The 21,726-nt window shown below is 33.9% G+C and overlaps 2 protein-coding genes across 33 annotated transcripts; one reads left to right on the forward strand and one right to left on the reverse strand.

Annotated features, from left to right (window-relative positions):
* The first annotated feature begins 2,147 nt into the window (after window positions 1–2,147).
* LOC102620542 (OVARIAN TUMOR DOMAIN-containing deubiquitinating enzyme 7) lies at window positions 2,148–9,001 on the forward strand. Of its 29 annotated transcripts, none has more exons than XM_052444473.1 (12): window positions 2,150–2,447; window positions 3,374–3,480; window positions 3,639–3,714; window positions 4,611–4,760; window positions 6,065–6,126; window positions 6,574–6,658; window positions 6,783–6,998; window positions 7,091–7,199; window positions 7,614–7,741; window positions 7,891–7,988; window positions 8,323–8,463; window positions 8,582–9,001. In XM_052444473.1, the coding sequence occupies exons 1-11, from the start codon at window positions 2,400–2,402 to the stop codon at window positions 8,450–8,452; spliced, it is 1,209 nt and encodes a 402-aa protein (XP_052300433.1). In that variant the 5' UTR covers window positions 2,150–2,399; the 3' UTR covers window positions 8,453–8,463; window positions 8,582–9,001. The 29 variants fall into 29 exon arrangements, with proteins under 29 accessions (XP_052300436.1, XP_052300435.1, XP_052300438.1 ...); XM_052444474.1 differs by having other exon boundaries at window positions 8,585–9,001; XM_052444472.1 differs by having other exon boundaries at window positions 2,152–2,447; window positions 8,656–9,001.
* Window positions 9,002–16,758: 7,757 nt separating this feature from the next.
* LOC102622542 (floral homeotic protein APETALA 2) lies at window positions 16,759–20,398 on the reverse strand. Of its 4 annotated transcripts, none has more exons than XM_006494403.4 (10): window positions 19,321–20,388; window positions 19,159–19,184; window positions 19,021–19,051; window positions 18,818–18,905; window positions 18,450–18,595; window positions 18,253–18,297; window positions 18,068–18,159; window positions 17,790–17,956; window positions 17,466–17,690; window positions 16,759–17,366 (listed from the first exon to the last, which is right to left on the reverse strand). In XM_006494403.4, the coding sequence occupies exons 1-10, from the start codon at window positions 19,848–19,850 to the stop codon at window positions 17,148–17,150; spliced, it is 1,569 nt and encodes a 522-aa protein (XP_006494466.2). In that variant the 5' UTR covers window positions 19,851–20,388; the 3' UTR covers window positions 16,759–17,147. The 4 variants fall into 4 exon arrangements, with proteins under 4 accessions (XP_006494466.2, XP_006494467.2, XP_015381628.2 ...); XM_006494404.4 differs by having other exon boundaries at window positions 17,462–17,687; window positions 19,321–20,386; XM_015526142.3 differs by having other exon boundaries at window positions 17,466–17,687; window positions 19,321–20,381.
* Between the last annotated feature and the right edge of the window lie 1,328 nt (window positions 20,399–21,726).

Below are 21,726 nucleotides of genomic sequence, written 5' to 3' on the forward strand. Positions count from 1 at the left end.
TGGTAAAATTATAATTTACTATTAAGAAATAGGGGTCTGAGTGTCTTTTTTGAAACATTAGGGGGTTTTGTGTCCCTTATTCAAACGTTAGGGGTCTCAGTGTCCTTTTCCCTATATATAAAAGCTTTCAATCAATAATTTCTGACTATTTTAAAGTCAGGAATAAATTAAAAGATAAAAAAATATAAATTTTAATATATTATTTTAAAAAATTTATTATATATATATATATATATATATTTAGTTTATCCCTAATTAGAAAGTATTCATATACATATGTATAATTTTTTAATTTGAAAAGGGAAAAAGACAAACACCCCCCTAATGTTTCAAAAAAGACATTTATACCCCCATTCACTAACGAAAACAGTAACTTTTAACATAAATTACTGTTATATCCTTCTAGCATATAAAAAAATATATACAAGTTTAACTTGTGGTATTAATACCATAAAATTTTATTGAAATTTTAAACTTGTATATTTAACAATTTTCCACATGTTATCATTTAAACTTGTATATTTATAACTAATTTTTTATGTTATTTATTACGGTATTAATTGAAATACAAGTTAACATTAATAACCAATTTTATTTATTTTTATTCTTGAGTAATGAATTAAGGCTTGAAGAGGGAATTTGATAAAAATTTAAATAGAGGAATTGGGTAATGAGGGTATATTTATAATTTTATTAATAATAGATGGACAAATTGGATAATCAATAATTTTTTTTATATGCTAGAAGGGTATAACGATAATTTCTGTTAATAGTTACTATTTCCGTTAGTGAATAGGGGTGTAAATATATTTTTTGAAACATATGGGTTTTGTCCTTTTGCCTAAACATTGTGGTGTGTTTGTCTTTTTCTAATTTGAAAATAAGAAGCAATTATATGATTGCTTTTTTTTCAAAATAAAAGTATTATATGTCTATTGTCTATTAAACTTTTATTAGATAGTAGTAGTAATAATGTCTCGTCAAAAAAGTAGTTTAGTTTTTGATAGGTCAAAAAAATAGTTGAGACGTGATTTCCTCATACACGTTTTTGGTCAAATTGCACAAACTCAACAAAAGTGAAGTGTTCAATGACCCAAAAAAACTACATAAATTTTGTGGCTACTATCTTACACATCGATGCTCGATTGTATCTGTGCATTTGCCTGGCGTTGGCATGGCTAGTGTCGGGGCCTACTCTGTGAAGTGCCATTACTTGTCACCAAACTTTCTGACTTCTTCCGATTCTGCTCGTAAAAAAATGTTTTCAAAATGACTAACATAACACTTTCTGGCTTTGGACCACTTTTATTGCCATGTACGATTTCAAAGCTGCATTGCCGGGCCTTCGCATCTGGACCTGGTAGCTCCTTCCATCCATCTTTTTCGTTTTTTTCTTTTTCTTTTTTTCAGTTCGTTTCTTTGGATTGAAAGTTGAGCCATGCACCTGCCCCACATGTAAAGAAATGTTACTTACAATTACAATTACGTTAATGTTTCTTCATTAAGATGTTGATTAATAACCACCACGTACCATTACTCTATTTTGGTGATAAGTTAGTTCGTCAAGAATTACATTACAACTTATTGAAATCTCCTAAATGTGATCGTGATCTTCGAAGAGGTTAAATTTACTTTTAATTTTTTTTTTACAAAAATAATAATGCACATAAAAGAACTCGGACCTTTGACTTCAAGTACAATTCAAATGAGCCACTCGGCTTTGGCCAAGTGCCCTCATAATTGTAAGAACACGGGTTTGAGCTCCCACAACGCATTGTGGGTTTTTAATATTTTTCTCAATTAAGTAAAAATAATATTCTTTTTCGAAAAGTGAGTGGAGTAAACATCTCTCGAATATTAAAGAGTGTAAAATTTAGATTGTATTATATAAGATTTATAAATTAATCTCAGTAATTATATGATTGTAAATATTAATGTAGTAATCTCATAAAATATGAGTTGTAATATGAGAAATAATCCCATAATTTTGGGAAATTACACAATGTGGGTTCATTAGGAGAACTTGCGAACAAGGTTTCAAGTGGGCTTCCGGTCCATGTGAAAGGGGCCCATCCCAACAACCTCCTCAGTCGGCGGCCTCATCAAATCAGATCCGCGGAATTGAGAGAGGCGCATCACACGTACCCGGAGACTTTGGTTTTGGCACGGTATCGACTATCAAGACCCGAGTGTTAAGTCTAACTGTCTGAGAAACAAGTCACAGTCCGAGTCGATAACTGGATATATGAGCATTTATGATCCCGTTTCTGTATCATCATCTTTCACTCTTTATCTGCTTGATCCCTGAGCCACACCTGTCTTTCAGCTTCATAATAAGAATAATAATAATAGTAAAAAGTAATTAAGCGGAGAAATAAAATCGAAGCAATCTTCTGACGATGGTAAAAGCTAAACCACAAAAGTCCAAACTCAAGAAACAGCCCCACGTAAGTTCATATTAATGCTATATTTCTACTTTCACTTTTTTAATTTTCTTAAAACTTAAATTTGTTCACAGTTGATTATCTTCATCCGGCTATAAACGTTCTTCTTTCATCTTCAACTTGCCCTAATTTCACATCATCATCATTTTTATTATTTTAATTACATTGCAAATTTCTTATTTACTGCGGAATTTTGCCTTCTTAACTGTTTGATTTTAGTTTAATATTTCAACTTGACGACTTTATTGCCTTATGTAACTACATTACATAAGCTGTAATATACACGACCAGCCGGTCATTTGGGAAAAGTGCACTTCATTTTCTTTGAAATAGCAATGTGCTTGAAGTGTCTTAGACGTGTGATTGTGCCATGTGCTTCAAATGGCCTACGGCCATGGAGCTTGTAACTTGTTGCTAGATGCAATGAGCGGTAGTAGTAATGTTGTTAAAATTTGAGCAATTACAATATTAGTGCTTTATTTTGATGTGATCAATTGTCAGAGAGGTCTCATCTATGAAGGAGGACAACAATATTGAGAGCTAAGTGTTGGGTGATTGAGATAGTACACGATAAGCCTCCATTCTAAGGGTTCAAGAATGAGGAGATGGATAACTGGCTCACCTAGTAGAGAAATTCTTATTAGGCGATAAAAGTAGAAACTAGAATTTTTTTTTTTTTTGGCTGGATTAAGTATGAAAGAGTTAGAATATGTAATGAGCTGAAGATTTGACCCTTGGCTTGATGTGAATGAATCTGATGTGATGTACAAGAAACATGAATCACTATTTTGGATGCTGTGGGTGATCTCTTTACTTAAGTTTTGAAATCATTTTATTCCAGTTATGCTAATTATATTTAGGGCCCGTCTCAATTTATTGTTTCTATAAATGGACACATATGGATTAACTAACATCTTGGTGGTGGACAGACTAAAACGCATGGAAAGCAGGCTGATGTTTCCAAGTTCCGCACTCAGCTTGACATACTAGGCCTAAAAATCATCCAGGTCACAGCTGACGGTAATTGTTTCTTCAGGTTTGTGTTTGTAGGATGATCTCATCGTACATTTCTCATACTACAGACTCGTTTTTCTAGGATTTTCACTGTTAGAATGATTTGCATGACATACTATGCAAGGGAAAAAGTTTGTGGTTTAATTTACTTTAAAGTTGTTTACTCCTGCTAGTTTGCAGGGCTCTTGCAGATCAGTTGGAAGGTAACGAGGAGGAACATCAAAAATATCGCAGTATGGTGGTACAATATATAGTGGTTAGTGCCTATAAAGGAAGAAAAAGTTTTTTATGTGCTTTTCCTAATTTTCCATACAAATCTCTTAATTGTTTTGTAGGCATTGCTCTTTTGAAATTTATTTTAGTTTTTATCTTTGAATTGCATTTAATGTTAGAACTGACTGCATTGTGACTTTAGTAACTAAATATCCCACACATATTGGTCTTTTCTTTCTTTTCCTTCTGCGCCCGCCCCCTGGGGAATTGACTAAGTCAATAGTGAATGTCTTTTTTTCATTAACATGGAGCTGTAGCTAATAACAGAATGGCTGGATGGGCATGATACCATGCCATGTATTGTACGAGCTTGATGTAAACTACAATAGACTTTTTTTTTTGCTAAGAAACAAGGATTAAATAAAACTATAAGAAATATGTACAAGGATTAGGAGGATTACAAATCCCCAAAAAAGGACGAGAAGTCCCAATATGTAAACTACAATAGACATTGTATTCAAGGTTCTCATTTGAATTGTGATGAGAAGCATAGAAACTACTGGCCTAGTAGACTTAGGAATGTGCAGTCTGGCACTTCTGCCTCTGTATGGAAAAACCAATTGGTTGAGGAAGGATATTGCGATATTGCTTTATTTATTTTTGGGTTCATTCTGGTTATAGGGTATTGCTTTCCTAAAATGATGCATGAGTAAGACTGATTTTGCAAAAATTCACAGGATATGGTCCATGATATTCCATGCCTGCATTTACAGTTATGCGAATGCAGAATCTCTCTCTATGATATTTACTATCTCTTTCATTGTCAGAAGAAATTTTGCTTTTTGGATGAGCAAGCAGGGATTGTTATATAATGCTTTCTCTTCCTTGTTTGAATAATCAACTTGTAAGTGAATCTGATGTTGGAGCTTCAATCAATAGAAGAACCGTGAAACATTTGAGCCCTTCATTGAGGATGATGTCCCTTTTGATGAATACTGCCAATCCATGGAAACGGATGGAACATGGGCTGGACATATGGAATTGCAAGCAGCTTCTCTTGTTACACATAGTAATATATGCATTCATCGGGTGAGACCTGCTTTCTCTTCCTTTGGCTTGCTTGATTCTTTCGTGTATTTGGGAATTTTGATAGTTTATCCATTTTGGCTTTTTATTGATCCTTTTAATTAGTCGCACACCTTTGAAGTTATTGTTTGAGAGATGTGGTAATTTTGTTTGCTCCTTGCTTGATTGCTGATATTGGCTTCCTTTTAATTATTGATGATCAACTGTTAATCCCAAAATCTCACATTTATAGGAAACCACTGGCTGCCTTTTAATTGCTGTTGACCTGCTGAAGCTCAAGTTTACAGTAAAGAGTCTTAGTGTCTAACTATAATATCTAAGTTTGAACTCACTCCCTTTCCTTGTAGGTTGATTGAGTTTACAGGCTTGTCATCTGGATCCAAACAGCAGCTCATCTTGCTCTATTTTGATTTAATTAGTAGAATAAAAAAGAACTCTCTGGACTTGAATACAGGACCTCTTGGTAAAATAGGTTCTAATGTCTTGTTGAACTGGCATTTAATCAAATACATAAACTTAAAAGAGAGATACCAAAGAATGAAAATTTTAGTTCTAATAGATAGTCAAAGGGACTGGCATCTCACGCTCACTCAAATGCAGGAATAAAGTTTTGCCATTGTCACGAAACTACACTGTAACAAAAGCTTTAGTTTTTACCTTGTAAAATTTACGATGACTTGCTCGATATCTGCCCTTCTTGATTCATTGTGAGCTTAAGATATTTTTCCCCAAAATGAGCATTCGTTCTAGCAATGAGATATTCGGATAAATATCCTCAATTTGTAATGAGATTTATATTTTTGTTGTGTCTTTTGTAATATGTGCACCAGTGTGATCATGAGCATCGTTCGTAATGCTAGAGCAATGTATTTGAAGAACATATTTAATTAACTATTATTATTTGTTTTAAATTAGAAACTTTTTCTATAGCTGATACTTTCAACCATCAGCAATATATTAGGCATTTTTTGGCTGCCAGATGTATGAATTATGTGCCTGTCATGGGGAGAGATTGCCACAGCATTCACCAACATAAATGTGTTATAGCATGCGAGATGTATCGTTGCATTAATACAAGTGCACAGGCACACTTCTTTACAAAACTACTGCATGCTTATCATGTTCCCCTATCATAAGATAGAATTCTCCTTTGTTATTTAATTGATACGAAACACACCATATCGCATCATTGGTGCATATGTACTATAATGCACACAGGGAAATACTCATAATGCATCACATATTTTCTTGATTAACCAAGAGTGCTGTGGAAATTCATGTATTGCTTATTGCTTTCCTTGATGCAGCACATGTCGCCTCGCTGGTACATTAGGAATTTCGATTACCATGAAGCTCGTATGATCCATTTGTGAGTTTTTGGGAATGTTATCATAATTTTGTTATTTATTGCTGTGCATTTATTCTAATTATAAAAAAGGGTAATTTTGCCCCCTGGGACAAGCTATTTCTGATTCTGTTAGATTTATATGGTAGATGAGTTGGTATAAGTTTTCCTCTTATATAATGTAAAAGAACGTAGCCTCCGAAGCCATATAAAAGAGACAGCTAACTTTGAAGCTTATATAAGCTTTTTCAATTTATTCCACACCTCATAGGGTGGAGATATTATATGTCTATATCAACACTTGTGGGCTGTATTCTTTGGTGTTAAAGCTTTAACCATTTATTCTTTACGACAATGTGCTTGATCTTTGTTTTTCTAACTTTGTCTTTGTTGCCTTTTGCCCTTATGGAAGATGTAATCCCAAAGTTCTGCATATGATTTGTACTCTTCTTATTATTATTTTTGGTCCAGATCTTATCATGATGGTGAACATTACAATAGTGTACGGTTGAAGGAAGACTCTTGTATTGGCTCAGCCAGGCCAATTATAATCAAGGTTTTCATCATAACTCTTTTTTCTTTTAGGGATAGATTGTTCTATTATTACAATTTTGTTAACTTTTTTGAAAGTTTCAAAATGTAGTTTGTATCAAGAGCCTAATACTTGTAGTTTGTTATAGGCCGATGCTGATATTTCAGCGGCATCTATTCAATCAAAAACTGTGACAAGCAAGCTTAAAGGGGCAGCTGGTATCATCAATGCAGGATCTATCAAATTGGTTATGGCAGGAAGTGGCTGTGAAAATTCTGAAAAAGTTGAAGAGGTGATAAATTGCATTCAATTTCTGTTGTCTGGTAATTTCATTGTCCTCCATTACAGTGTCAATGTCTTGAATGTGAGATTTCTATACCTAATCTCTGCAGCTAGTTTGAGGAGTTTTCTTTTCTTTTCTTTTTTTTTTGGTTTTAAATGTTGACCCCATTCCAGGTTTTACTGCAAGTAGGTGGTGATGTTGATGCAGCGATCGAGTTTCTGATAGCAGAACAGGGAACAGAAGAATACTCTGTCAAAAGCAATAATGCAGAGATGTCTTATGGTAATAGCCAGTCAGTATAATTTGTGCTAGCTATCTTAGTCAAAAGAATGTAAAGCATTTTTACGTTGCTTAACTGAAGTAGCCTCCAATCAAGAAACTCTTTAAAAAGTTTAATCAGTCTCACTAAGTAGTTCTTCTAGAAATTCAATTGTCTTAAAATAATAATGAGGCAGATACTTGGCCCTGGTTAATCTTATTAGCATCTCATTTTTTTTTAATACGTCTTGTGAATTTGTTGTTCTTTTGCCCCCGCCTCCACAAACAGGAACATATATAGGCTATTTACATCTTTTCATCTCAGTTCATTACTTGATTTATCTCACATAATGGTTGGCAGACATTGTAGCTTTGGCTTTTCATGATATTTGAAGAGATTGCTTTCTTATCCGTAGTAAAATTTCTGAGAATTTCTAGGTGACAATGAAAATGGAAATAGTGAGCAACACGAGGAAGAACGGCTAAATAAGACCTGCGATTTGGATAAATCTAGTAATAGTATCAAAAGAAGCCATGATGACAGCAGATTCAAACCAAACGAGAAGGTTTTTTTTTTTGGCCCCCCTTACCCTCAAAATTAGTAAACCACCCTTTTCTTTCCTCCCTTGAATGGAGTGGGTTCCTAATGTTGATGACTTTTTCTGTTTCCCTATTTTTCCCCTTTCTCTCTTCCCCCTTTTTTTTCCTACTTTAGAAGATCCCAAGAAACAAGGTCTGCCCATGTGGATCGAAGAAGAAATACAAGGCTTGCTGCGGAACAGCTGCTGGGAGATCCTCCACCAAGTTTGCTGTGTAAACTTCTTGAGCTCTATTCTTTCCCGGTTCTGTTTAATCTATTTAAAATTGCATGCCTTATCGCGGGGGGGATTGCATTCTGTATACAAAGATTTTTCAATGTTACACTACTACTGGTCATCTCATGTGGAGTAGTTATGTACTGCTTACTGGACAGGGGAGTGTTTAATCTTACTACGGTAATGTTGATTCTTACATCAGTTATAGCTCAAGTTACAGTCTTTCATGTGTAATCATGCACCAGCATGCATTATTAGTAAATAATTTATTACCAGAGATAAATTCGTACAAGCTTTCTGTAATCTTTTATGTGTAATACTTGTTGATTCAGTAACCAAACAGTTGACTCTAAAAGGGGTCGAAAGGAGAGGAAGCAAGGCAAGAAAGGAGAAGCTTCTAGCACTTTGTCTGCCTGTGTATCGGATGGAGGACCGCCTGACATGGGTGCACTTTGTATATGATCTGTCTTAATGTGAGTACCACTGCAATTTTCTAGATTTAGTTATGGAAATGGATGTACATATTTTGATAATTGCCACCCCTCACCCAAATACCTCAAATCTCACTCTTGTGTACGGTGGTTGTGTTAGAAGCCACATTATCTCAATTCTTAACGGCCATGTGGTTGGATTTGTCGCCGAGCAATTTGCTTCCCATCTTACAGGTTTCTTCTTTGCTCAACACCCATACGATGCTGAACCCACGTTTGCAAAGTGAAACAGTTGATGAGAATGGAGGGGTTTTGTGCAACTCTTATTGCAGAAGAAACCGAAGTCCACGTGGCCTTTCATTAAACTGTCTTCTTCCTCCGTGATTCACTACTGAATGAATTATGAAAGCAAGTATGTATACACCCTTGACTGAACTATAAATGGACTAATGGGGGCATGTGCGCACACCGCTTAAAGTGAATATGCATAGCTGCGCAGAATGTCCATGAGAGTCTCATTATTATTGGGATATACATATATATCTTCTGATGCATATATATAAAGTTTGATTAAAAAGTATCGAATGATGCCTTAATAATTAAAAATTTTTATCAGACAGGCACTGGATAAAATGAATTTCCCGAAAATACCGATCCGAAGTTTTGACTTTCAGCGGATACATAGATGTTTATACTCGTTCTTCAAAATCTGAAAACTATAATCCATTTGAATTGGGCTTTGGCCTTTCAGTTCTGGGCTTTTGTTGGATTCTGCATTCTACATGCCCAATGCTCGTGACTTTGTCAACAATGGCATCCTTGCAACGAAAATATATAAATTAAGTTTCGTTTCGTTTAATTAACACTTTGTTCAGTTTAGGAAACTTTACCGGAAAGATCTAGACATTTTTATCCACTTGCCCATTCTTTAGAAAGAAAATTGTCCCATATGCAGTATAGCATCAAGATAGAAGGGGTGTCTAAATTTAGCTTAACTATCAAGCCAACTAAAATTAGAAACGTCGGTATAGAGCTTGCATTCAAGGTCAAGCTTCTTCTATAGAATATCAAAGGAGTCCATTCAACAAATTCTAAATCAATCAAAATTTTCAATCTTTAAAAGCTTAAACCATGTCCATTTGCTCTACTTCTTTTGGCCGGTTACCACTTTCCTCTTCCATGATCAGAGATCAGAGACCACGCCCTTTTTTTAGTAAAAATTATCATTTGCGAATGATAAAAAAATAAAAATAAATTGAAAAGCAAACCTTCTTTCCCAAATTGGAAACTCGCAATTCTCTTTCTTTCTATCCCATTTGAGGAAATTTCTTATTTCTTAGTTTATGTTATGCATGACAAATAAGCAGTTTTGACCCAAAAAAAAAAAAAGGCACTATGATCAACAGCCATTTATGGTTGAGTGATGTGAATGCAATCCATCACAATCTTCTTCACCTGCACATAATAGAAGACTATTTTATTGTCGGTGCTCCATCATGTTTAATAATTTTTTTTTTTTCCTTTTTATCGTCTTTCTTCTTAAAGGATATGATCGAACTGTTATTTTGTCAAAAATGATCAATTAAATGCTTTTCAATCTAAGCAAAGAAAGGCTTTTTACGTAGTAACGGAAGAGATTCTCGAGAAGTTTGATATGTTAAGGTATCCCTTATGTGATGTGAAGTTGCGAGGTTCTTGTCATTCTCTTGAAATATACACATATATATATATATAGAGAGAGAGAGAGAGAGAGAGAGAGAGAGAGAGAGAGAGAGTGAGTTATTATCTAGTTAGGTTAATATATGATACTTTATAATGTATTATCGTACCACCTTATTTGTACAAGAAAGATTCTACTTATTTCTAAAAAGATGAAAGATGGTAATTTTGAGTTGATGAAAGAAATGATATTCCTACAATGACAGTAAAAAAATTTTTAAATTAAATTAAACAACCGATCACTGTTATTTTTGAGGCAAAGAAGCGGTAAGAGTATTGCCTTTTTAGGGCGGAGGTAACAAAAGAAAAAAATGGAGTAAAATCCAGTAATTCACTTAGCCTCAACAAATCAATCATGCATCTCTCACCATGTCAAATAATCAAAAAAACTTTTCTTACTTAACCAACAAAGTCATAAAATACACAGATATAGACATTTAAAACACCTAACCATGGGCCAAACAAAGTCAGAATCAAATTGAATAATGCATCTACTTAAGGTAAATCCCACCCAAATATCCAACCTAATTGTGTAAGTCATGACCTGTATTTTCCTTGTCAGTTGCCACATCAAGATGGGAACTTTGAACCCAACTGATCATATAACAAAGCTAGATGAAAGATGGTAATGTTTGTCCAAACTTTTTTAACTTTAATTTCTATAATTTCAAATTTAAAAAATTTTCCATTCATATATACATATATACGCCAATAATGAAACTTCAAGAAGCAAGAACCATTTTTTTTTTATATTTAGAGATAAATATGATATTCACAATTCTCAACAACATGAATTAAAAAAAAAAAGAAAAAAGGTGAGAACAATAGAGAAGCAAGGAAGAAAGGGAACAAACAACCTTACCAAACAGGTAGAGCGCATTATTTTATTATCATCCCCCTTTTGCTTTCCACATTAATTATTCCAATCCAAAAAGGGTACGCATGGCTATAAACCATTGCCTTGTCGTGGCCAATTTAAAGCCTCTACACCTATTTTTTTTTTATCCCCACCAAGCTTTCTAAACTTGGAAAGTCTCGGAAACACACTTTAATTATTCAATAATAACAATAATAATATAATTAACCCTAGAGAGCAAAAGAGGACCAGCATTTGCACTTCTCACTATTGCAACACATGCATCACGCTGCTGCAGTGCCATGACAGGACCTGTGAACAATAATGCAATGTCCCCGAAATTAATATTCTGTGACATTTCAATTCATTGGTTTTGGTTTATCAGTTGGGTACCGTCATAACATATAAAACCTATGAGAACCGAAACTTCACCAAGATTGCTGTATGCATGGGCTTGGCAGAAGATGGGGCTACGGCCTTCAGGTTCATTATTATTTTGTTTATCTCAATGAGAAATATATATCCAGCAGAGTCTCCTCTGTTTAATTGTTGTATTTATAACTCCTGAGTTCTGGCCCCTTGGTTTTGTTTGGTTTCTGGGTTTCTCTCGACGAACTCCTATCTATCACCAACAAAGGTCAAAGCAGCTTTTCGATTTGACATTATTGGTGGATATGAGCTTCGAGGTTCCAAATCGGGTAATAAATGATTATGACAAAAAAAAAAGTCTTCACAAAAGGATTTGATTAATTTGTCTAGAGTACGAAATAATTCACTTCACTCATAGGCGATTTATGTACAAAATACTTGATATGCTTCTGGGATTAATGAGTACAAAAAAACATTGGTGCGCACAACCTATTTGCAAATTTCCATTTAACCTAACCGGCTAACCCTAAACTCTGAACTTGCAAAAGCCTAAGGCCAGGAACATCCCATCATCCACGTTTTACCTCATTAAATGACCCCAAAAAAAAAAAAAAATTGCATCGAATTTGACCTAATGATATCATGTAAATCGAAAAGAATAATGTTTCACAATTTTATTTTTTAACTTTTTTTTTTTTCAAGTTGTCTTGTCAGCCAAAGTTATTGTCGAAGAAAAGGGACCACTATGCCCACCTTCTATTTCAAGGTTCTGTATTCAAAAAAGGAAGGTTAATATATACGCGGTCCATCTGCTTGATCTATAATCTGTAAAACACCAGCGGGAATGACGTTGATTTTAGAGAGTCTTGAGCTAACTGATGATTTTTTTTTTTTTTTTCATTTCAATATATATACAAGTGGACCTATCAATGACATATGCATCCATGTGGTCACGTACCAATGGTGCCATAATTCAATAAATATGGTTGATAAAAAAATAATAATTTTTTCGTTAGTTAGGTTGACATTTGTCTTTTTGGCTGAATACTTAATTAATACAAATTTCAACTTTTTTTTTCCTCTTTAACGACTTATTATAAATGTTTGAAACTTTGAATGGTAGTATTTTGGCAACTATGCCTCTAAATTTGTATTTAAATACATTAAAAGAATAATGTGTATTTACATGTTAGAAATATTGTCAAAGTTAAAAAACTTGTTTGAATAAATATATTTTGTTGAATTATATATTAAAAATATAATTTTCATTTTTGAATTTAATCGGTTTTGGAAATTATTTAAAATAATAAAAATATTGTTGCACATTATTCATTCTTCATAAATAGACTATAAAATTCTTTGATATCAGTAAGTAGCGTGATTTCAACTTCTGATGATAAATTTTTATCGAAAATAATTGATCGTTTAAATGAAAAAACACAGTTAAGCTTTTATATGGTACTGCAATAGGAAACAGATTAATTGCATGGGGTAGTTTTAATAGTTAATGTTAAAAAAATCATTTAATATTAAGTGTTAAGTTTTTAAGCTTTTAAGCTTTGTTTTTCAACTTAACACACTTAAACAAAAGAATGGCCGAAAATACTACCAATTTTAGTATTCAGTCAAAAAAACAAACAATCCTCAAAACTAATGTTTTTTTTTTTTATACGGTGTGTTATTCGCATCCTGAAAGGTGTTATAAACACCTATTTGTTAAATTTAGAAATAAACGTTTACTCATACACCCTTGAAAATACCAAAATTATCCTCAGAGTTATGTAAAACGAGAATATGTTTTTTTTTTCCAGGGGTTGAAACAGCCCCACCATTCTTTTTATCGTGCTTGGTATCTGGGTCCTTTAATTTTAAGATATAAATTGATTTTACAAGATGCGGCAGCAAAAAGAGAGGATCCCCTTATACCCCCCCGTCCATTCCAAAAAATGGGGTAACATTAATATCCTTCGAACTCCAAATTTTTTTTAAAAAAATTAAAACAATAAAATAAAAAATTTGAAACATTCCTCGTAGTTTGTTGTTGTAAAATCCTAATGGGTAGAAGATTCATGTATTGTATCATGATCGAACAACGAGAATTTTTTGGTTTTGATTTTCTTTTTTGTTTGTTTTATTCATTGATTGTTGGCTGCGTTTTTAATGGCTCTGAAGGTTTAATTACAAATTAAAATAAATCATTCAAAGATTTATACCCCTTTTCAGGAAAAATGAATGAAAAAAAAAAAAGATTGCCACCCAATCACTGACTAATACGTGTACAACTCTAAGACCATTAGCATTTAGCAACACGCTGTTTGAAGGACGGGTTAAGATATATCATATACGTTATATAAATAAAAACCACAACTAGCCTGCAGAGGTATCAAATGGGAAGATTGAAACCAGGGCATCATATTTACAGCAGTCATTCAAGTTATCAAATTTTATCTCCTTTGCTGAATGTTATATTACGTTACGATTAACGTAACGTAGAGGGATCTAATAATTAAATTTCACATTCTAGTTTTAGGTAACGAAAGTCAAACATTCCTAAGGCAAGAACGCTGCACACATGAGAGTAATACTAATTAATAAGCGAATTGAAGGATAACAAGCGCCAAAAGAATTCTAAAAAGAGTAAGTGCGGCACCAGAGATAGGATCATGCAAAAGACAAAGAAATGGATGAGAAATGAATTCGCAAATTAATGGGGGAAGAAACAAAAACTAATAAAGAGAATTCCCTGAAGGGGAAACCAGAGAGTTGTTTTGTCTCAGTGAATTATGAAAGCAATTCAACACTTAAAACGGGACAATGTGTGTATGCATATCTTAATGTTTATGGACCAGTAGCCCTACATCAAGTCCCAGTCGCAGCACTCGCACTCACACTCCATACGCACAAAACATTACATTCACGTAACTGTAAGAAACAAAATGAAATAAAGCATATTTTTCTTTTTCTTTTTCTCTTTCAAAATAAATTCACCGATAGATTTCCTACCTTTGAAGATAACCCATATAGGGAAACCCTAATCTTATATAGAAATAAAGTAAAAATTCTACACATCTGGTTCTGATGTATGCTTTTACCTTTTCTTTATTCCTTTTAATTCTTTTGTTTTATCCTATATCTAAAGCATCACTAAAATATTTATCTATTTTTATTTTCAAATGTTTATTTACTTACTTATGTGGCAAATAACATATTTAGGGTATCTTTAAAATGCTCCTTAAGTGAGATTTCACTTCTCATTTAAACGCTATAATTATATATTTTTAAAAATGATTAAAATAATATAAACTTTATTTTATTTTGAATTTTTTTTTAAAGAAGATCTATTTTTCACTCTTCTAATTATCAGATAAGTAAGAAAATAAATATCTAAGAAAATAAAATTAGAAGAATTTTTGTAGTGCTTTGACGTGACTCTTTAAAATGGGAAGTGAAATCGTCTTATAGATACTCATATACGTCCCCACATGTCAAGTACTTACCATCTTTTGAACTTCACGTGCTTCAAGTTTTGTTTTTCTCCCTTCTGCTTTTTTGACTCCGTTTTTTTTTTTTTTTTTGCCCCCTAGAGGATGAATGATGAATCGTGTCTCTCTCAGCATTGACAGTGTTTCGTAGATCCGATGCAAAGCAAGGGATCTAATGTGAGAATGGCTTTGAGTTAGAGCTGACTGCATGACAGACCCACTTTGTTTCTTTTCACTTTTATATATATTATTATTCATATGGGGAGTCTTTAATATCTCTTCACGATGTATGAAGGACGCGTGCCATTTGAGTTCTTTTCAGGATGTTATTTCATATGGGGAGTCTTTAATATCTCTTCACGATGTATGAAGGACGCGTGCCATTTGAGTTCTTTTCAGGGTGTCTACAAATGGAGCAAAACAAAATCATTGTAGACTTTCACCCGGATGACTATTGGCTTGTATTAGGGGCCGATTGATATGTATGATTCTTTGGTTGAGTAAAGGTCATTCATTTGGCTATCTTTCCAAGATATGATAATAAAGAAGCGTGGGATATAAAGGATCTCACATATAAAGGAGTTTGGACGGATTACACAACACGTATTCTTTTTTATTTATTTATTTTTGGCAGGACAGAGCACACATTCTCATCAAGAAGAAATGTAATTTAAAGTTTACAAGAGAAGAAAATATGGCAGAATTTTGATCTCTCTGGGTGGGAAATTAATTCGCATTATGCTGACAAGTGACAATCGCTCGTGTTAATTAGAAGGTGAGTGTTTTCGCTTCTTTAACAAGAATATTATGTAATAAACTTGAATCGGCGGTTGAGTAATAAAATAAATGTGAGACAACCAAATTCAAACGTTCTAGACTTGATTTGGAAAGGATTAAAAGACAACCAAATTTAAATTCTACTTAAATATTGGCAAAAGTACTATTAACGGCATAGTCACTATTCCTAGTTAACATAATTCAGATCTGAGGATACGCAAGGAAAGATGCCATCTAGAGTAATCTTGTACTTTCTAAAAGTTTCTGTTCATTGAAACCTTGGCAACTTGAGGACAATCTCAAGCTTAGTGCTAATAAAATATTTACAGTGACGTCCTAGATGACGAGATAGCACTCTGTATTTAATACATTTTACACCCATTTGCATTATCTTAATGTATAAGTAGGATATTAATGATATTATCATTGAAATGATCAAAATGACCTTATCATCTTATTTTAAAAAACCGAAATGTACTTCATGGGAATTTCCTTCTACATTCAAAGCCACCCATTTGTTTCGTCGTACATTACCGGCGCGTTGAAAAAAATAGACACCATCGAGCAAAAAGATTGAATTTGAACCCGCAACTGAAATACATCAACAATTTTAAAACTAATTTTCCTCGTGAAGTGACAAATGGTTAAACCCCAAGTGAATCTTGACCCTTTATTCCTCTTTTTGATCTCTGATATTTTTTTCTCGCTTCTGTCTTACAGTGTCCTTTAAAGAGGTTTCTGTGTTAAGAGTGATAAGTCCCCCTCGTCATTATAGCCATTTCTGACTGCCTTGGCCAAGAGTACTGATTCTAAGGACACAAATGATAGTGACTATTCATCACCATCGGGTGATATTTCCAATAAAACTATTCCCCTTTTCATTAACCTGAATTACCCTCATCTTAGATTTTCACCGTCTGTTACATCAAATAGTTAATACTTTCAACATTGTACACATATAAATGGTATCGTTGAGTTAGGGTTCTTAAAAATCAGTCCCGCAAGTGGCATCAGTGAGTGGTGGTAATTTTAAGAAAGACCAGAAAAAAAAAATACAAAAAATGAGGTCATGCGAGAGATGCTATAGCTATGCAGCAAAAGTTGAAAATAATCGCAAAACACTAGACCATAGGCTGCCATTAATGAATACTACCACATAGGGCGGCAAAGCAATCTATATTTATATTAATGCCATTCATAGAAAATGATCATCAGTTTCGGTCAGAATTCGGAAAATAAAAAGAAAAAATTTTAGTCGAAGATCTCGTCTGCTAGTTAGTTTGACCAATTGACGAACTAATATTAATTCCCACAAGGGAGGGGTTTTAATATTGTATCCTTCCCCACTCCTTTTTCTTATTTTTTTCCCTTTTCCTCTCTCATTTTTTTTTTTTTTTTTGGTGTCTTTCCTCTCTGGGAAATTTGGAAATATATGTGATCGAATACTACAATTGATGATTTTACATGCTTACAAGCAAAAATCTGAAGGAAATGAGAGATTAGACGATCATTATGCCATATTCTTAGGAGGGTCTAACAAGGGAGTGGAATCCATTATTCTGCAGCCAATTCTGAGAGTGAGAGGATCTAATCTGCTGAGGGAATCCTGATGATGCTGCAGCAGTTGCAAACATATGAGGACCAGATTGCCATTGTTGATGATGATCATTTGTTGACAGTGAAAGTTCATTCCCAATTCGGCCTCTCTTACTGCTGCCTGTGCCTGGGGTTAACTGATGAGTCTACAAAAATTTGGAAAAACAAAACTTTGTTTAGTGAGAAGGCACTGATTTAAAGCTACCCAATTAGTTAAAAATTGAATAATCTGCAGCTTTACCTACTTGATAGTTTGATTGGTTACATTGTGGGGGAACCATATGTAGCAAATGGGATTCACCAGATCTCCTGAATTGCTCATATCTTTGCATCTCACTGGACTTATTGAGCGATGATGAAGCTGGTGACTGAAGATGGGTTTGGCTGAGAAGTTGCATAGTTTCAGCCTCACTATACCCATCTCTCTTGTACGGTAGATCATGCTGCCTACTGTACGCTTCTTGCTGCTGCTAAATTTTAATTAATCATCAATGTGTTAGAATTACTTAGAATAAAGCTGCCAAATAATAATCATAATACTAATAATGAAGAGTGTTGAGTGATTAAACCTTAGGCCTATAACCCCGGTTGTGCCAGTCAACTTCATTGGGCAATGATGCCGGAGCAGGCCGTTCCATTACAGTATATTGCATTCTATTAGCAAAGTCCGCACTGCTTTGCTGATTAGAAGCTGAACTGCCCAAACTCAAATCTAGATTATGGTCTACACCATGACCTGAAGATTCTAACAATTAATAAGTATCTGAGCATGTGTGTGTGTGTGTGTGTGTGTGTGTGTGTCAAATTAAGGTAGAAAACAATAAAACTTACATTGTTAAAGACTTACCAGAGGCTTTAAGCTCATCTTGATATAAGCTGGGATCAAAATTAGTAACAGCATCTTTGCCATTACACTTAACTGCAGCTCTATCATATGCCCTACAAAAAATATAACAGAAATTTCAAAGTGTGCATTAAATTTCTTGTATGTCCAAAGAGACAAACTATGAATATTGAAAACTACTCACTGACCTTGCAGCTTCGACCTCAGTATCGAACAAGCCCAAATAAACGTACCTGAAACAAGGATTAAATTAAATTATTAACAGTTAGGTTCTCGGAAAAAATTAGTAAACAAAAGATGATGAGGAGATCATATAACTGGAGATTAACTGGGGAAGAGTTAGCGGTCAAGTGGAAGGATACAATAGGAAACTAAGGTATTTTACTTTTTGCCTAAAAATTGGCCCATTCGAGCTTCCCATCTTCCACATTTGTGCAAAGTAACTCCTCTATATTTGGAGCTTCCTCTGGGGAAACCGGTGCTTTGTCGGCGAAGTACATGTACAAACTCTTCCTTGGTTAAGTTGCTCATCTGTTATCATACAACATTACGAGAATCTTTCCATATGTAAACCCATAGGCTTTCCTTATGTATCATAATATATAAAAAAGAAAAAAATAACAAAAACAAAAGCATATGTTCAACAATTAGTTCTAGCTGGACTGTAGAAGATAAGATGCAACTGTTCAAGATAAGATAAAACTCATAGACAACTCACTACAACTCTTTCCTTTTGTTTCTTCTCTCTCTTACCTGTTTCAAGTCATCCTCATAATCTTCTATACTAAAGTTTATGTCTGCCTCCGCTCCCCGGAACTTGATAGCTGCCCTATCATAAGCACTGCAAAAGCAGCCAAAAAAATTCTCTTTCAACTTAGCAACACATTCTAATATAAAGAATACTAAAACGCCTTGTTTTATGGGATAGGCAACAATTAATAATCATATCTACTCACCGAGCAGCTGCATGTGCAGTGTCAAATCCACCTACAAACACACACCCATATCACAAACATCAGCAAAAGATAAACACATAACATTTTGTTTCAACAATGAAAGCAGAAAAATAATTATCTTGAAAATTCCCTACATACCTAGATAAACTTGTTTCCCAGAATCCCTGAGAGAGAAGCCAAAAAGAAATTAAATTCTGATAAGCATAAATATATGTATGTATAAACTTGAGACCTCAAAATATATATAAGTTGCACTCCTATATATGAGCAAAAGATTATTAAAAAAAAAAAAGAGCAAACCATATATGAGATTCCCATCTTCCAGTTCTTCTGTAAAAGGTGACACCTCTATACTGGGAACTCCTTGACCTGGGTCCACGCCTGCTTTTTTTCAGGGGCTGAGGAGCTTCAATAACCGATTTTCCAGCCTCAACGATGGGCTCCGATTGGCAAAACTTGACACCAACCCAGTTAGCCCGAGGGAAGGCCAGTCCCCTAGCTCCAGCTTCACTCGATGTGGCTTGCTGCTCCTGAAAATCAACAGGAAAAAACTGCCGGGTCACCGGTGGCTCTGGTTCACTCTCCTCCATGGCTTCTTGATACAAACATACTCCAAATATTTTACTGCCGCCACTACGACTTAATAATCTTCTCTCAGAAGCACCAATCTCTTCGTCGGATCCGTTTTCTATTACCACGGCTGAAGAGCTTGAATTCGAAACGGATCCCACTTGTTTTCCCTTCTCATCATCGCCATCTATGGAGGTCTTTTGCGATGAGCAAGCTTCTGACTCTTCTATATCTTTCAGCGAGTCATTCAGATCCCACATTTTTTAAAAAGAAAAAATTCTCACGATTTATTTATTTATATGTTAAACACACTCTGTATACTTTTTTCCCGATCTTAGAAGCGACAAACACTCTCAATTCTGATCATCACTTCGTCGTCAAAGATCACAGGTTTGTTTATGTATTTTTTTTATTTTTCAAAATTCTCTCTATCTCTTGTTCGACAAGAGAGAAAAGAATAAATATAGAAAGGAAGAAAACTTGAAGGTTGAGTATTCAAAGTAGAAGAGAACCTACGACACAGAGAGAGAGAGAGAGAGAAGGCCAGAAGGGTTTGCAAAAAGGTAGTAGTAAGGGGAGATGTTTCAAGATCTCGTAAATACTCTCTCACTGCCCAATACAGCATATAGACGAGGCAAATTTCAGCTATAGGTTAATACTTACTTAATACTGCCTTCCATCTCTCCCTCCCTCTCTGACAACTGGCCTTTTTCTCTCTCTTTTTTTTATATTTTATATTTTTTTCACTTTTGTTTTTTGTTTTATTTTTTTTTTTTGCCCTTTCTCCTCGATGACTGATGAGCAATCCTCCTCATTTCCCAATCCAGAAAGATAGCTAGGTTGCTTTGGTTCTTGTTAATTTATTATTTACTTATTTACTTGACTGTATTTTCTTGAATATCTATCTATGTAGCCACCTTATCTTTGTTTTCTTTATTATTAGTATCATTTATGAGATGGGAAAATGAAGAAGGAAATAAAAGAACCATCTCTTTCTTTACTCAACTTTCCCACGTTAACCAAATCGAAAAAGCATTCTTTCTTTGCTCTCTCTCTCTCTCTCTAAATTACCCCACTAATGGAAATAGACAGCGCCAAGACTCAAAAGATGCTTAATTACTCAATAAATGTACCTTAATTAGGTATTTCATTATCATCACACTCACTCCACAACAAGCAGTCACCACTACGAAATACAAATGCTGCTGTTGTCTTTTTAGTTACTTTTCTTCTATACGTTCACATGCAACTTATACATTTCACCTAATACGTTTTTACCACAGAGGAAGAGGTAAAAAAAAAGAAAAAAAAAATTAAGGGCAAAACGGGGAAAGCATCACAAGCAAGGGTGAGATTTGAGAGAAGAGGGCTATTGTATCAGAAAAGGAAAATGGGAATAATGTAAGAAAAAGGAATTTCTTTCCAGAAAAGTCCAATCCAAGAGTACGGGAAGAGGGCCACTTTTGCCTCTTTCGTTCACCTATCGACCAATGCCTTGCCTCTGCTGTACCTCGTATTTATGACCCTCTCTTTCTTCCACATCCTCACCTTCAGCGCGTTTCATCACACATACATGTTGATTTATTAATATGACTTCTATAAAATTAATACTCTAATAAATTAATAACTTGAATTATATTATAAACTTTTTAAGGTCTCTGCCTGGTCTAACAGGTTAGAATAAGGGGTGGGCATGGGTTAGTTTGGGTTGGTTTTTAAGTCAATTCAAACCAAACCATAAAAATTTGGATCCAACCCAAACCAACCAAAATATTTTTAACCCAAACCAAACCAAACCATTTGGGTTTGGTTTGAATTTTATTATCAAAATAATTTTTATTTTAATAAAATTTAATTATATCAAAATTATAATAATTATTAATTGTTATTAATTATTAAATTGATATTAAAATATAAAAAAATATGGTGGATAAAAATTATAAATTTTACAATAACTTAATCCTTAAATTAAAGAATACTAGAAAATCAAAATAAAGTTTAATCACAAAAATTATTATTTCTCAATAAATAAGAACATACACTTTAATAATAAACTTTCACAAACATGACATTAACAATCTAATAATAAATTATTTTTAACATATATTATTTTTCCCCCTTCTGCTTTTATAATGG

The sequence above is a fragment of the Citrus sinensis genome, chromosome 7 (assembly GCF_022201045.2).
Source record: "Citrus sinensis cultivar Valencia sweet orange chromosome 7, DVS_A1.0, whole genome shotgun sequence".
NCBI classification, from domain to species: domain Eukaryota; kingdom Viridiplantae; phylum Streptophyta; class Magnoliopsida; order Sapindales; family Rutaceae; genus Citrus; species Citrus sinensis.

Bases quoted from the DNA above. Each gene is read 5' to 3' on its own strand.
- LOC102620542 (XM_052444473.1), top strand. From the start codon at position 2,400: ATGGTAAAAGCTAAACCACAAAAGTCCAAACTCAAGAAACAGCCCCAC. The intron at 7,742-7,890 runs GTTTTTTTTTTT...TTCCTACTTTAG, and splicing joins GATTCAAACCAAACGAGAAG to AAGATCCCAAGAAACAAGGT. The intron at 7,989-8,322 runs GTAAACTTCTTG...TTGTTGATTCAG, and splicing joins TCCTCCACCAAGTTTGCTGT to TAACCAAACAGTTGACTCTA.
- LOC102622542 (XM_006494403.4), bottom strand. From the start codon at position 19,850: ATGTGGGATCTGAATGACTCGCTGAAAGATATAGAAGAGTCAGAAGCT. The intron at 18,298-18,449 runs GTAAAATACCTT...TCCTTGTTTCAG, and splicing joins GGCCAATTTTTAGGCAAAAA to GTACGTTTATTTGGGCTTGT. The intron at 17,367-17,465 runs GTAGGTAAAGCT...AAATTTTTGTAG, and splicing joins GTAACCAATCAAACTATCAA to ACTCATCAGTTAACCCCAGG.